The 16,229-nt window shown below is 41.0% G+C and overlaps 1 protein-coding gene across 4 annotated transcripts in view; it reads right to left on the bottom strand.

Annotated features, from left to right (window-relative positions):
- Positions 1-7,337: 7,337 nt before the first annotated feature.
- Papola (poly(A) polymerase alpha) overlaps positions 7,338-16,229 on the bottom strand; it is a 46,620-nt gene continuing 37,728 nt past the window's right edge. For 2 of the 4 annotated variants that reach the window (XM_005068350.4, XM_005068349.4), the window contains exons 20-22: positions 12,950-13,012; positions 11,408-11,482; positions 7,338-9,457 (exon numbers count right to left, since the gene is read on the bottom strand). In XM_005068350.4, the coding sequence (XP_005068407.2) occupies positions 9,362-9,457; positions 11,408-11,482; positions 12,950-13,012 (234 nt within the window). In that variant the 3' untranslated portion in view covers positions 7,338-9,361. The remainder of the gene's footprint in view (positions 9,458-11,407; positions 11,483-12,949; positions 13,013-16,229) is intronic. The other 2 variants (XM_040742530.1, XM_013112142.3) reach the window with 1 other exon arrangement.

A 16,229-nucleotide genomic window follows, 5' to 3' on the forward strand; every position in this document is an offset into this window, starting at 1 on the left:
TACGGGAGACTGGAGCTACTCTGCTGTCTGCTGTCCAACCTCCCAGCAGGAAGGCAGCCTTGGAGACAGTATGGGAGACTGGAGCTGCTCTGCTGTCTGCTGCTTGCTTTGTGCCCGCCCGCCCTCCAGTAAGACCAAATTAAGTCTATAGCAGAGCTCACCCCCTCCAGAAGGAAAAAAGCACCCTGATCCTCTAAACACATCCTGTCCACATGCCATTCCATGTAAAGTTCAAAAAACAACAAAACAAAAAACAAACCCAGAAAGAACACGTTCTATGTCATTCATGAACTAAGAACATGTTTAATGCCAGCATGTGGAGGTGGTCAGCATGCTCGGGTGGACAGGACAAGACGCTCCTCTCCTGGAAAGTCAGGGCTTTTCCTCAAGCTGGTAGAGGCTTTCTTTCCCAGCTCGAGTGCATTGGCTGTATGTGTTTGGGCAGTGTGTGTGTTGTCTCTCACCATCTCTTTCTAGCAGTGTGCAGGGAAGAAGCTAAGCACACTACTCCACACTGGATTCTTCCACTGTGCTTCCCCTTCTCCTCCAGCATTACTAGGGAAGCCTTAAGTGGGGCAACTCCTATACACCTGACATGTCTACAATGTGACATGCTGGTTACTGCATTGGGATGAATGGCGACACTGCCAGTGTCAGCAGATTCTCAAGCATTCCACCTTTCCAAAGATAAACATTCCTAAATCTTACCTTGAACCCAAACTCACCATAGACCCATTAGCTACCCTAACTGAGAAAGTAACAGAACTCCAGCTTTGAGGCCACTGAGCACTAGGAGATAATCAAGGGAGCAATGACATCACCCATCTCCACTGGAGAGCAACAGGAACTTAGGCCACACAGCAAGCAAGTGCTAACAGAAAGCATGACCACTCTGGACCTTGGGAATAAACACTTTCCACAGCACAGGCAAGGTGATGTGGAAGCCTTTTCTATCACGCCCCAACCCTGTCACACATACAAGAGTCTCCTACCCAATTCTTTCTCATACATGAAGCTAGGTACCCTAGCCACCATGCCTCGCTGAAACAAAGCCTACACATCTTGTCTTCTATGACTACCCCATCTTTCCACAGGCCTTGGTGCCCTGTCATGCCTTACATACCACCTCCCTAGAGTAGCTAGCTATAAAGCAGGTTGGTAGACAGTATACTACTTACACAAGGCGCTGGGCTCCTGCCAGCAAAACTACACATGCATGCACCACCATGTGCCCAGTGCAGCCTCTCTGTAGCTACAAAACTCTGCTGCAAAAGCCAAGCCCCTCAAAGCCTGGCTTTGCATGGAACCAACTAGGTCTCAGAACTTACCCTCTACACGCTATGGCTGCCTCCCAGCCTCCCTCAGGCCAAAGATCAAGACCTTCCATTTTACCTTTCCTAGCAAACAGAACAGGAAGGGTCTACTTCAGTCACAGTTAATTATCACTGGATACAAATGACACTGTATACCTTTCCTTTCATATCGCCCTACCACAGTGGACTCCCTAATTATCCTGAAACTTAAAAACGCCTGAAAGTCAAGCCATAGTGGTACATACCTTTGGAAATAGAGGCAGGAGGATCTCCTTGAGTTTGAGGCCAGCCAGGTCTACACAGGGTCCCAGGACAGCCTGGGCTACATGGAGCAACCCTTTCTCAAAAGACTAGAAACAAAACAAAGACTTGAAAGTCTTCAACACAGCCTCACATACAAGCTGCTATGCTCCCATCACAGAGCACTAGTCACCCAGGGCTGACATGAGACACAAGGAGTTGACTCTCACTCACCTCCAGGCTCCTGGAGAAGACACAGTTAGAAAACCACTACACAAAGAAAACACACACAGTGGTGTGTGCCTACAATCCCAGCACTCCAGAGTCTGAGCCAGCCTTTATCAGGAATTAAAAGCCAGTCTGAGTTACATATCAAGACTGTCTTCAAGAAGGAAACAAAACAAAAAACAGAGTTCTAGCTAGGAAAGCCAATGTTAGAGAGAAAGCTTGTCTTTAAAAGAAAAAAAAAAAAAAACCCCAAACAACAAAACGAACAACCTAGTGACAAACCTGAGAAATGTTTCCCTTAGAGATGGTTAGAACTTCCTTTTGAAGGTGACTGCTGTAACACAGAAATCTTGGCTCAACCTGAAACATCAACTATTGCCCAGAGATGGCAATTACAAGATATGGCTGCCTCCCAGCATTAATGTTTGAGCCAAAGCTGCCACGGGCAGCTAACTACAACATTACTACTCAGACTTGAGAAGAATCATGAGAGTTTCATGGAAGCAAATATGCATAGTTATACATTGGGGAGGTGACTAGAAATCAAAACTAGGGCAACTACATGTATGCAAGGCAAGTACTCAAAGGGCTTTGTTAAAAACCAACTTTGTGGCCTATGAGATTCAGGAGTTTTGGCTAGTGACACCATCTCAAAATCAAATTTTGATTGTGTGTGTGTGTGAGAGAGAGAGAGAGAGAGAGAGAGAGAGAGAGAGAGAGAGAGAGAGAGAGAGAGAGGGAGGGAGGGAGGGAGGGAGGGAGGGAGGGAGGGAGGGAGGGAGGGAGGGAGGGAGGGAGGGAGGGAGGGAGGGAGGGAGGGGGGGGTGGTTTCCATGTAGCTTTGGAGCCTGTACCAGAACTCTGTAGAACAGGCTGATCTTGAACTCCCCGAGATCTACCTGCCTCTGCCTCCCAAGTGCTGGGATTAAAGGCACATACCACCATGGCAGAACTGAAAAAAAATTTTTATTTAGAAACTAAAATATTTACATTTGGATCATATAACAAGACAAAAGCCATATGATTTTTAAAAGTCTCCTTGAAAGAAAAATCCAGTAAAATGCTACATGCAACAAAACTGAAGCCAAAAGCATGTACACAGGACAATTTCAAAAACTGTCTATCAGGCATGGTGTCACACGCATTTACTCCAACACTTGGAAGACAGAGCAGGAGCGTCTGTGAGCTAAGAGGCCAGCCTGGTCTACACCAAGAGTTCCAGGCTAGCCACAATTGAGACCCTGACTCAAAATAAATAAACAAATAAGTAAAAGTAAAACAAAGAAAAAGGGTCACAGGAAATAACTGTAACCTTAAAGTCAATATTAAGAACTGTGCACAGCAGTGCAGTTTGAGGCAATGGGGACTGAACTCTCAATGCAAACAAAAGAAAAAGAAAACTCCACAGGAGACAAAATTCTAGTTGCGAAAACCCTTGTGCAGACAGACCGAAGGCCAGCAGCCTAAACTTACCAGCAGCATGAGTCACACTGGCACTGCTGTGACATTCAACACCCTTGTTCAGCCAGTGCGTCTTCATCAGGACTTGAAGGACACAGTCTAAAAAAAAATGCAGGCTTTCTATAAAAACTATAAAAAATCCACTATTCGCTAAGTCAAATCAGGGTGAATTATGAGTACTCATACGAAATGGCAATTATTTTGCAGTGGAAAGGTCACAATGCGTATCTGTTTCTTCTGAACATCTCATGAACCTGAGAGTGAAAATTGAGAAGACAGGCAAAATGCAAGAGAAACACAGGAGCTTAATAGTGCAGTAAAAGCTCCAACAGTCTTGGCAACGTGTCCAGGCACGGTCGGTTCTCTGCTGGGGGCGGCTTTCTTGGCTGTGAAGGCAGATCATGCCCTCTGTCACTCATGGGGAGCAGTTCTAACCAACTGTCTCTTTTCGACAACTTTATCATCAATCTTTTTATTAACAGCTCCACTGCAGTTAGAAAACGCAAACAAGGACCCATTCTCATGCCAGATTTCTGGAAATCACACAGCACCAGGAACTACACAGTGTGAAAGTTTGTGAAGAGGGTGTTGTGCCAAGAGACAGTATCTACAAGCACAAAGCCAGGACATCTACCTTATAACGTCAAGATACACAGAGCAGCTTGCTTATGCCTCAGACATCCTCATCATGCATGGCGACAGGAGCAGCAGTGTCCAAGTACCACGAGGAAGCCCAAATACACCTTTGCTACTTCATTTCCAGATGTCCTTCAAGTGAAAACTCCCAAGACTCCCCTCCCGCAATCTAAACTGTCCTAGGACTACATGACACCTCCAAGGAACACCTAAGACTGAGACGGATGTCTGCAGGAATTCTAAGAGGCCCACCAAATAGGCATGTTTGAATTATTCAAGCTACTTATTTTATAAATTAAGAGAAATGATTCTAAGAGACTTGTAAACTATTTCTAGACACACACACACACAAGTAACAATCCAGTCACATCCACAACTATTAAAATGGAGCACATTATCTGAAAAACCCTATGCAAGCTTGATGACCAGGGTCCAATCCCTGGAAATCAGTGGGAGAAGACTGTAGAAGGAGAAGTGACCTCCTCTCTGACCTCTATATCTATAGCTGCTGTGTCCCGTGCAAATACACAGGTAAGAGCACACATACTAAGGAATAGAGCAACAATGAAGATCCCCAAGGCAGTAGTGTACGGAGATGTATGCTTATAATCCTAGTACTCGAGAGGCTGCACAGAACTGAGGCCAACCATGTCTACAGAGAGGCCTTGCCTCGAAAATAAACCCAACTCATAAGTAAAGTGCCCCTTACATTATACAAATGGCTATTTGAGCCAGGTGTGGCGGTACACCATGGCCCAGGCATTCTGAAGGCTACTTGTAGCCCTTGGAAGCATGCTCTCACCACATGAAAACGATGCATGTACAAGATAATAAAAGAGCCCAGGAGCCCAAGAAAATGCTGGTGGCAAGCATCCCCACAGGACCAACTTAGACAAATACCATCCGGGTGACTCTAGAGCTGGTCTGAGGCACTACTTAGCAAGAATCCAGAGCTCCTGCCCAAGTGTCAACCTGAATAAACTGTGCACACTGACTAGTGCACAGACACGGGTGGATGCTACAATACAAACATCCACACTGGAGCTGCTCCCACGACTGTTGTGTTGTGCAGTCAGGCTACTACAAAGTCCTGGGGAAGGGAGAGCTCCCAAAGAAAGCAGCCTGTCATCACAAAGCCCAAATTCATCAGAAGAGCTAAGAGAAGATTAAAGGGTATTGGAGGTACCTATGTCCTGTTCAAACAAATAAAACAAAAACAAAAAAGCACTAGGACTAAGACAAGGAAAAGGAACGAGCATTTGAATTCCTTTCAACAAACAGTGTCATCTGATCAGCAACCAGGACATAAGAGGAGCCCTGAGCGGATCGCCAAGGAAGGCAAACACAGGAAGGCCAAGTGACTCCCCAAGACAGTCACATCTAGAAAAAAATACAACGCACCACCATTCACTAAAGTTATATCGATAGTTTTTTTTTAATCACAAAGGTTTGAGATTGAGCATACATTCTGTTACTAGTCTGCATCAATGTTATTCACGTAGAACGATGTGTCTGCACCCTGGGGTGCAGCTCAAAATTGCTTGCCTGCCTCACAAAGACCCAGATTCTGCCTCAGCCCACCAAATAAGAGCAGAGTAAATCAAATCAATACTCAATGTGCCCAACAGCACAAAAGTTCTTTACTTGTTTTCTACCAGTAAGCCTAGGGAGGAGCCGGTTGTTGGTGGCGCACGCCTTTAATCCCAGCACCCAGGAGGCAGAGGCAAGTGGATCTCTGAGTTCAAGGCCAGTCTGGTCTACAGAGCGAGTTCCAGGACAGCCTCCAAAGCAATACAGAAAAACCGTCTCGAATGGGGGGGGGGAAGAGGGAGGAAGCCTAGGGAGGAAAATTTGGCTTCAATTTTTGAATTGGTAAAGGGGGGGGGGAGAGGCTCATTCTGTATATACGAGAAATATCACACAGAATTAGATCATTTGCTTCCAATACACCTGAAAGCCATGTTTAACACGGAACAAGACAATACCTCATTTATCAAGCTCAGGTCTGAGTCAAAACAGCATCTACTTGTGGTTTTGGTTTGAAGAAAGCTAACAGAAGTGTGAACTAAAAAATAAAACAAAGCATACAATTCAGGTCAGAAGGCAACTTATTTTCATTGCACTATTCATTTTATTAGAATTAAAACAGGCAAGAGATTCAAATGCGTGTGCAATGCCTTTAGAAAACAATTCACCGTTCGGTTCAAATGCACGCAAGCACACTAGGGTTGCACGGTTCAGCCTACAGTGTGTGCATAGTGATTGGTCCTTTCATGTGTCAGTTACTACTTGGAGCTGCTGATCATTTGCTGCCACCTTGAATGCAGCCACAATTAACATTATGCAGAGCTTTAAAATATTTTTCTGTGTAGAGAAAAAAAGAGGTACTAATTAGAAAATATAAAATTTTTATTCCAGAATTTACCCAAGCAACAAAACATTTTCAATCATCTTACTGGCTTAACAAGACGCAGGAAATGCCTATGAGCCACATGGGTGACAAAGCTCAGGAAACCGGGTCCAGTCCGTGGCTAGTTGTCTCCCAGGGTAGGAATAGGGTAAGCTCAGTTCTGTAGCAATGGAGTCTTGAGAAATTCTTAACATATTTTCACTTTTGCTGAATGAGCTCCAAACTTACATTCTGTGTCAATAGGAAGTACCCCTGAAGTCATATACTTAATGAAGCTTCTCAGAATTTGAAGTTGTAGAGATGGGATAAAATGTGCACAGCTGCTAACCCTTTGGAAATGGCTTTTATATAAAAAGTCTCTCTAAGACACAAAGATAATATCTAAAAGTCAGTCATCACAAACTCAAACTTCTACTCCATGCAATGTGAGGGTTTAAGAAAACACCAGAATTTGATTCAGTAAAATAAACAAGATTCAAGCTGCTTGTAGAATACAATTATAAATGTACTGAAAACCAACAGTGCCATCTGCTGACATACAGGGACATGCAAACTGCTTTGAGAGCCAGCAGTGTGAAAGATGAAAGAGAGCCCAGAGTACACAGGCCACACAGACTGCACACGGGAAATCTAGAGTGCAGACAGCACTACTGATAGACTCACTCCAAGTGAATTAGGGGTAGGTACACTCACACACTTCCCTCCCCAAACATCAAGTGAATTAGGGGTAGGTACACTCACACACTTCCCTCCCCAAACATCAAGTGAATTAGGGGTAGGTACACTCACACACTTCCTTCCCCAAACATCAAGTGAATTAGGGGTAGGTACACTCACACACTTCCCTCCCCAAACATCAACTATGGGAAAGAGAAATACCTGTTATCATGTGAGACAAATTGGTACTGGGTTGCAAATAATTAATCTAAAACCAAATCTGCCAAACAAACACACTAAATTCCAAATCTTCACTGAGGACCGCACTACACATTTATAAGTAAACCAATCAGATCGTGCTGGTGGGGCAGTCAAAAGAAATCAGCCAACTGTGGGATTGTGCTGTTTTTTTTTTTATTGTGTTTTCAATGGAGAAATACATCATCTGTTTACAAAATAGCTCTTGAAAAATACAAGGAGTACAGATACTATAAAACAAAGCAAACTTCAGTCATGAGACACTACTTACATCATGCGAAAGCAACAGTCTGATCTCCAGGTTATGAAAACTAGAATTAAAAAGTCACTACACAGAAAGGATCCACGTGTCCAGCCTGGATGCAGTTACATGGAACGTTTATTAAACTGAATTTTCCCCAATATGTAAACAAAATGACAAGACTAATTCTGTGCCTGGTGATGTCAATCTAACTCTGGCTACACACACGGACACCGTTACACGTCACCTGTTAGCGGACCGTCTTCTTTACTCAAGTGGTTGGAGGAAGGGCAAGGTGACTGCAGAGCAAGAGGTGGAGAGTAGAAATACTGTATATAAACAATGTAAGTGGTAAAAAGAAAGCCTTAATTAATGCATAGCTTAAGGGGAAAGAATAGTCTCCAACTTTGGAAATTAATTTAGAAGGACAGGGAAGAGTTTAAGTAATTACAGTTTAACATGAAAATGCACAAATGTGTGATAGAATGCAGAGAGACAGAGGATTCAAAAATCCATGCTCACATAAAGATCTGATGCTACTGGTTTGCTTTATCCAGATTAAGAATAACATCTGGCATCCCTCAGATGTCATAAAGATGGACGAGAATTCTGCTACTTAATTATGCGAAATTATCGTCTTTAAACGAGGTTTCTAATTTTTTGATAGAACAAAAAAAATTCAAAAGTGGAGAGCTGACTAAATGTCAAGTGCTTGCTAGAAATGATTTTTAAAATGTTTCTGTATGTAAAATTCACTGACAAATTTTGATAAACTGGTTAAAAATAAAAATTAGTTTAAAAATCTGGAAGAAAATGCCTTTTTGCCCACTTTTAAAATTGAAAATCAATTGGTCTAAGACAAGAGTTCTGTGGAGTGTACAAAAATCCTCTTAAAGATCAAATGGCAACCCTTGGGAGATGCTTCACAGGTATGGCTTTCAGTCATTCTGAGTTCTAGCCACGGGACCAAAGGTAGTGTTCTGTGCACAGAGCTAAAGGGTCACCAGTTTCACGTCATGGCTTAGGAAAATACTGGCATTCTGGTTTCTGCGTAACAAGCCTTACCTTGTGTATACAAGCCAAAGGGTAAAAGAAAGGCAAAAGGGGAAGAGGAAGCGCTTTCGTTGTTTGAAGACAGACTGAAGGCAAAACAGAGCTCCAGAAAGCTCAAGGAACAGACTGTTGGCTGACTGTATGCACTATAAAACACCTCTATAAATAAAAGGAATATATATTTGTTAATCATAACCCCATCAAAGCCAAATGTCTCCTAATTTTTCATTCAGTGTCCAAAGTATACCTTAGCATTGACAATTTACCCTAAGGGTCACACTGCCTCTTCAGGACGGAGCTAGGGGCCCTCTTGTCCTCTCTGAGGCAGAGCAGTACACCACAGCACAAGGCATCCAATTTAAAGACTAATTGTAAAGAAAATTCTTTGGGAAAAAAAAAATGAAAATCCATTAAGCTGAAAATCTAAAATTAGTTCTACTTTCTAATAAAAATACATAAAAGTGCATCATCAGAATAAGGAATTCTTATGCCAGTTTGTATTGCAAATTTTCCAAACAATGCATCACACATAAACCCAATCCGGATGTCAATTACGGATACAAACACAGCTTGAGGGTTTTGTTTTTCTTCCTTCTTAAAGGCAGTAATTTTTCTGAAATAGTTAATGCAACTGTTGCTAACACAGTAATAATAGTACTCCTGGCTTCGCATACTAACCTGGACCTCTGATCAAGTGCTGATGAACCCAAGTAAGGGAGGTCACCAAAACCTAAATCCACTGTCAGTCTTGTCTAGTCTTGTACCCTCCATTCTCCTTGTTTTTTTTTTTTTCTTTCTTTTTATTAAGCATCTGAAGACAACAGGTTGAGTTGGCAGATACTGTTTATGGACCCTGAGGTGGTTTTACCGATTCAGTCTCAGTTTTATTGAATTCTTGATAACAGGAATAGGATTTGCAGGGAGAGCAGGGATATCAGAAAGGTCTGTACTGGATGTTTTCTGAGAATGAAAGCAAAGAACACATCATGATTTAAAGCACTGTGATTTACAATGGGATATATTTCCCACTCTTTATTTTCTAGGAAAAGATGGAACTTTATTATAAGGCAAGTATTCAAAAAAGCAAGTCTAATTAATTAGTATAAAATGCAAATAAAAAAGTGGTATAACATGCATTGCAAATAAACATAACCAGTAAAATCACATATATTCTATGCTTGCAAAAATTTTCAAAAAGCACAATTAGTAACAGTATTTTCATGATATATCAAAAGCCCTTCTAATGATTTCAAATGCAGATCTCAGGATATATTTCACTAATAGTCATCTATAAACAATTAAGTCGATGTTCGACTGTTTAGTTATACAAACAGCTCTAACAAGATGCGGTGTTGGAGTGCCCTCATGTGGAAGAATGCTTAAATTCACCTGATACACAGAAGAGCAGTTTATTTTCTGACACTAAAAATTAACTGTAAACAACTAAATAATTTAACAATCCAAACCTTTAAGGAATTTAAAAAGCTGCACTAAGAAGATTGTATTCATTCAAAAACACAGATAAATCACAAAATTCTTTATAAAAAAAAGTTTACAAAGAGATATAGAAGTTGAGAGCATTAGACAATGCTCCTCCCTCAAGCAGTCAAGTCAAAGCCAATCTACCTTCCTTTAACCTTTAACCCTGGATTATTTTGAAGCAATGGAGATGCTACCAATTCATATGTAATTACCTCAAGATGTGGCAATAATGTATTTACCACTTCCTTAGAAACAAGGCCTTCTATATAAGGATACAAGATGCATTCTTTAAAAGCAGCACAACTGAAGTGGTTTTTCTTTGACTGGTTTATAAATCCTTTCATTTGAATGAAAACTCTACACATAAAAAATACTTTAAAAGGCAACATCAATGGCTTGCCATGCCATGAAGATATGCTCAGGAAGACAAACCCCCCAAAAAAAGGGTGGCTGTATGGTAAATGAGTATCAGTACAAAGCACTGCTCTCCTCCTCATTTTAGCTGGTAAAGGGTCTAGAAATAAAAGTTACTTGAGAAACTGAGCAGAACACTGTAGAGTATGTTTTCCATGACTACACAAACTCTGAGCCACAGCAGAGCATCATGGGCATCTGGCTCAGGGATACTGCTCAGCTAACCCAGTTAGTAGGTGCTGCGAGAAACCATTCATTTTTGTGCCAGAGTTTCACCTAGATTCTGATGTTGTTTTGCTTTCAGTTTAAAAGGAATCAAGAAAAAACTGTTTTAGAAACAAAATGAAGGTTTGCAGATATCAGTGAAGATGGTTCGTGTGCATAAGGAAGTACCAGAGCAAAGCAATCAATGACTAAGGAGCTATGTGCTGCACACTGAGTAAACTCAGTTCTAAGACTAAACTGAAAAAGTAAAAGATCAGGAGAGCCTAAGCTACATAGTGAGAGCTTGTCTCAAAAAAAAAAAAAAAAAAGCTGTGCTTAAGTAATAAACAAATGAAGTAAAATGAAAGTCTCTCTCTATAAGCCCTGAAAACAAATCCTTAACAAGTTTTTTTGTTCTGTTTCACTGTCAGTCTTTGAACCATGAACAATTGAACTATAAACAAACATTGACACCATCACAAAGGACTTGCAGGATAACAGAGGCGCTACAGCTGCCTCTTTTTCCTCTGATGGGGGTCTCACTACACATCTCAGGATAGTCTAGGCCCCGAAGCTTGCCTTGGCTTCCCAGCAGCCAGGATGCCAGTGTATGCCACAACCCTGAGCCAGAGTGTCTTAACAGTTCAGAGAGGCACTTCAAACCCTGTGTGTGCCTGCCTTTAAATTCCAGGAAACTTAGAGGCTTTAAGTAATCACTTCCCAAACAAAATCAACACTCACTTTAAATCAATATACTACTCTAAGAGCAAAGTCACTTAACAAAACTCTCCTTGCTTTTGCACTTAGTACCTGAGAGGCCAACAGAGAAGCCGATGCCGGAACAGTTTCTGATTGAATCGCATTTGTCTCCATATCAACTTGTTCCTGGGAGACAAAGGATGGGGAGAGGGGAAGAGACTTTTAATAAAAAAAAATTTAAAGAGTATAACTGGGTATAGTGGTTAATAAATAAGACAAATTAGCAAAAGGAAGGTGGAGAGAGATGTACTTACATAAAATCACAGTATGTCATTTATAGGTTATTTCTCCTCCATTTCAGATATAAATTATAAGATGTGGTCAAAATAGTTCATGGTTTCCAAATATCTCTAACTCGTACATTTTAACAAGTACCAATTAAAGGTATGCACAGGCAGTTTAGAAAATGTTACCCAGACAATAATTAACAGAACATAAACCCAAAGAAAGTTCTTAACTATGTGGTGAGAAAATGCATAATGTTAGTAAATAAAATTACACAAAGAGGCACAAAAATTGCCCATATCTGTAGTTAAAGTAGCAAACACTCCTGTAAGTGTCCCACACTCAATGCCCAGTTCTACTGTCGGTCCCATCAGTCAGCACCGGGTGACCTGTGTCACTTCATGGCAGTTTCACCCTCTACAGTAGTGTATAAAATACATACAAATGGAAATATAGGCAAAACCACTTCTAAAACATGAAAACAGGAACCATAAGAGCTCTCCCCATGAAACGGGAAAGTACAAACGAGAGGATGAAGAATAGAGGAAGTGGAGCCTTTCACGGGGACTATTTAGAGTATGTATCAAGTTCTTAAAAATGTATTAAATAAGCATAACTGAATGGCAGATATTTACAATACTGCAATGCTGCAGTGGGAAGGCGCATACTTGTTTTTAATGGGAACAATTGCTGACAATAAGCAACTAGTTGAGTAAGGTATGATTAAAAAACAACAACCTTCCTATGCAGTCATTATGCAGATTATGTAACATAAACATGTTTTCTTAGTTTGTGAAATGCATTATAAACACAAAGTAAAAGGCATTGGTACATATGCATACACACAAAACTTGAAAGACACCAAAAGAATGCTTTTTAAAATATTCTTCATGGGAATTTAGCTAAACTGGGAAAGTTAAGCCTTTTTTGCATATTTTAACTTCTAAAACTACATCATTCTCAGTCTTTCAGTTTGAACACAACCAACCTCTGCCTCACTACTTCATTCAAGCCAAACTGCTGAAAACCACTTTTCTCAACAAACCCTGTCAGGCCTTGAATTATAGCCACCAGGCAAGTACTGCTTCAAAAGGTCACCATCTATCTTCAGTCCCTTCTTGTCCCAGACCCCACCCCTCCCTCACTGCAGTCACTAGTGACACAGCCCTTACACCACCTCACCTTCTCTAGGCTGTCTTACAAACTAGTCTAGTCCCATCGCTTTAGGGATTAATTGACATTAAAAAGAAACCAACAGGTCTCTAAAAACAGTGGTAAGAGAACCCCACACTCCAGTGAAGAAACAGCGCAACGCCAACAGGCACCTGCACTGTCCGCACTTCTACCCAACAGGCTAAGTTAGTATACCTTTGTCTCTGTTTTATCATGTCCACTCAAATCAAGACAGCTAGCATCTTCACTTGGTTCATCCTGTTTTTAAAAAAAAAAACTTTATTCTCCAAAATGAAAAATTTAGATTATTTGCCAATTAATGCTTTAATTTATAAAGTTTTCAAATCTATAAAGATTAAATAGTCTTAAAATAGGTCACAGAGTCTCTTTCTACAGGGGCTTGAGAGTAAGAAACTTAACTTAGCTTTAATAAGCACCAAAAACTTTAAACATGATAAAAACTGTTTTTGTCAATTCCCATCAAATAAAGTACATTCCCCAAACCAAAGCTCATGAAATGTTTTTCCTAAGGAAAACAATGACAATGACAACAACAGGATCCCCAGTGAAGGAAGCTCATTGTGCCCACTAGTCTACCAAATGACTAGCAACTTTGATACAGAACATTCCTTTAACTCTCCCACACATACCTACTCCAGAAACACCTGTGCACATACATAGAAACACACACCCTTTTTCTCAGGAAAGTACCAATATTGGAGACTGCAGGGCCTATGTCCTCCCTGGGTCTTCAAGCTATGCTGGCCTTTATTTTCTCAGCTTTATTCACTACAGAGGACTTGAGTCCTTCTGCGCATCTGCACGGGGGCATGTGTATAAGTGCGCACATGGAGGCCCGAGGGCAACCATGCAGTTCCTCATGAGCCATCCCGACTCTCCTCCGTGGGACCATCTGCCCTCTGGTACTGGGAGGCCCAGCATGTACCACCATGCTTGGCTTATTTACATGGTACTGGGTCCTTACATTTCACAGACAAGTTTTTTTTTTTAAAAAGAATAGGAACCACAGGTAACTTATAAAATAAAAATAATTCACTAAAAATTAACTTTAACAATGGCCTTGTCAGGTGGTATTAGTACACTGCCGTGCGGTGGTTGTACACACCTATATCTGTGAGTTCGAGGCCAGCCTGGTCTACAGAGCGAGTGCCAGGACAAGCTCCAAAGGAACATAGAGAAAAAACTTTTTGTGAAAAAACAAAAACAATGGCCTTATTTCTTACAAACAAGTTAAAAACAATCATTTGTTATAACTTTACAATTACTGACTAAATGTTACACTTTAGAATTATTATTGATCTCCTGGTGATACATACACAGCAATGATTGTTATAGGTCCTGATTTGTAAACGCACATTCAAATACTTAACGACTGAAATCAGATACCTGAAGAAAGGGTATGAATAAAACAAGGGTGCTCAGTAGTTAACTGCTGAGGCTGGTTGACAGTAATTTAACAGTGTACTTACTATTTTTTCCACGTATTTAAAATTTGCCACATACAAAAGTTCTAAGGACTTGGAGGCTGACTCAATGGAAGATGAGTCCAAGTATGCATAAATGGCCAAGTTCAATTCCTAGTACCACATACACAAATTTATCTTAAATTTAGCCATAAAATATAACAGAACAAACTTACCATGTTTACTTTATTAGGATGACACAACATACACACTAAGCTGACCTGACCTCAGAGTATGTAAAACCCTCCTATATACATGTGAATGGACATCTGAGTCTTTCTGTTTATGAGATGGCCTCACCATTAAGTCAATGTTTGGCCTACTATTTCTCTACTCCAACTGCGGAAACTCAGCATGTGTGATCTATCATACCTAATGTATGAACAGAGAGCAAATGGCCCAATTAAGGAGGGTCACATCATAACACACTTACTTGATTCAGTACCATGAGATACCGGGCTTAGTACTTTTAAGTAAAATTAGTTTTGTAACTGCAAGAGATGTTGGGCCTCAAGGGCTTCCACTGGGAATGCAGCCAGCCCACTTTCCCCTCCTATACTTTAGAAATGTTAACATCCTACCTTTATTTGGCCCCATGTTTAAACAAGAGCATGCTTTAAAAACAGTTTAAAACAGTGAGATCATCAGGGACTTCATGTTATCAAGTAGACTAATCTGGCTCTGCACATTCTCTTTTTTTACAGATTAATTTCTTGGGGGTAGGTAGGGGAGTGGCATTTACATAGGGTTTCTCTGTGTAGCCCTGGCTGTCCTGGAACTTGCTCTGTAGACCAGGAGGGCCTAGAAATCTCAGATATCCACCTGCGTCTGCCCCCCAAGTGCTGTGATTAATAGTGTGCGCCACCACTGCCCTGCTACAGGTATGATCTTAAAAATTCTAACATACAAGTCTAGGGAGTAACAATAACACCGTGTGGGTTTTGTTCTAAAAGATCTGTGACAGAGTCCAAAGGAGGCCAAGCATGCCTACAATTCCAGCAGTGAGAAGGCAGAGGGAGGTTTTATTTGGTTGGTTGTTTCTTAATTTTTCTGAGACAAAGTTTCTTTGTTTAACTGCCCTAGCTGTCCCGGAATGTGCTCTGTAGATCAGGATGACCTCAAAAAAATCAGAGATCCACTTGCCTCTGCCTCGTGAGTGCTGGGATGGAAGGCGTACGCCACCACTGCCCGAAGTACTGTTTTTGAGACTGCCTCAAAAACCCAATTTCCAAACCCACCTCCTAGAAGGGCTCTGATGCAAAGTATCAGGAAGTCTTTAATATGGCTACCTAAAACAAACAAATAACAAGACCCAGCACTCAGGAGACTAAGGCAGGAGTCAAATAAAAACACTCTAAAAGAGTAAGCTACCACAAAGGACTTAAGGATATAATTCAGTCGTAGGGTGCCAGCCTATATACCTAAACCCCTGGATTACATCCCAGCACCACATAAAACATCAAGAAACAATAAAACCTCCCCACCACAAATGCAGCAGTTTCCAGAACCCATTTCACTCTAATTTTGCATCCCAAGTAACATTTAAGTTACTGTTAAAACATCACCAACATCTATCTAAGACAAAGGCATTTAATTAGACAGACTTAACCAATACTAGTCAAAGTGTAATGGATACCCAAGAGAAACTTAGGTTCTTTTATCTATTATTCTAAAGAAAGTTTCTAAATAACAAATCCTAGAGCAGAATTCATCTTGAAACAGGTGACTGTCTAGAAAAAGTAAACACATCCAGAGTAACTCCAGAGATCAGAGTACACATCAAGACTATCATTGCTTGAAGACTGACAATAACGGAAGAGGGCAGCTTGGTGAGAGAGCACTTGTGTGGCACATCCAATGACTGGAGTACAGATTCTCCAGGACCACAAACCACTCATAAAGACTCAAGCAGTCAACACAATGCCCACCAGTTTCCTAACACTACTTGCATCTCAATGCTTGTTTGGCAGGACTGTTAAACACTGAAGAGG

Source organism: Mesocricetus auratus, unplaced genomic scaffold (assembly GCF_017639785.1).
Source record: "Mesocricetus auratus isolate SY011 unplaced genomic scaffold, BCM_Maur_2.0 Super-Scaffold_15014, whole genome shotgun sequence".
NCBI lineage: Eukaryota > Metazoa > Chordata > Mammalia > Rodentia > Cricetidae > Mesocricetus > Mesocricetus auratus.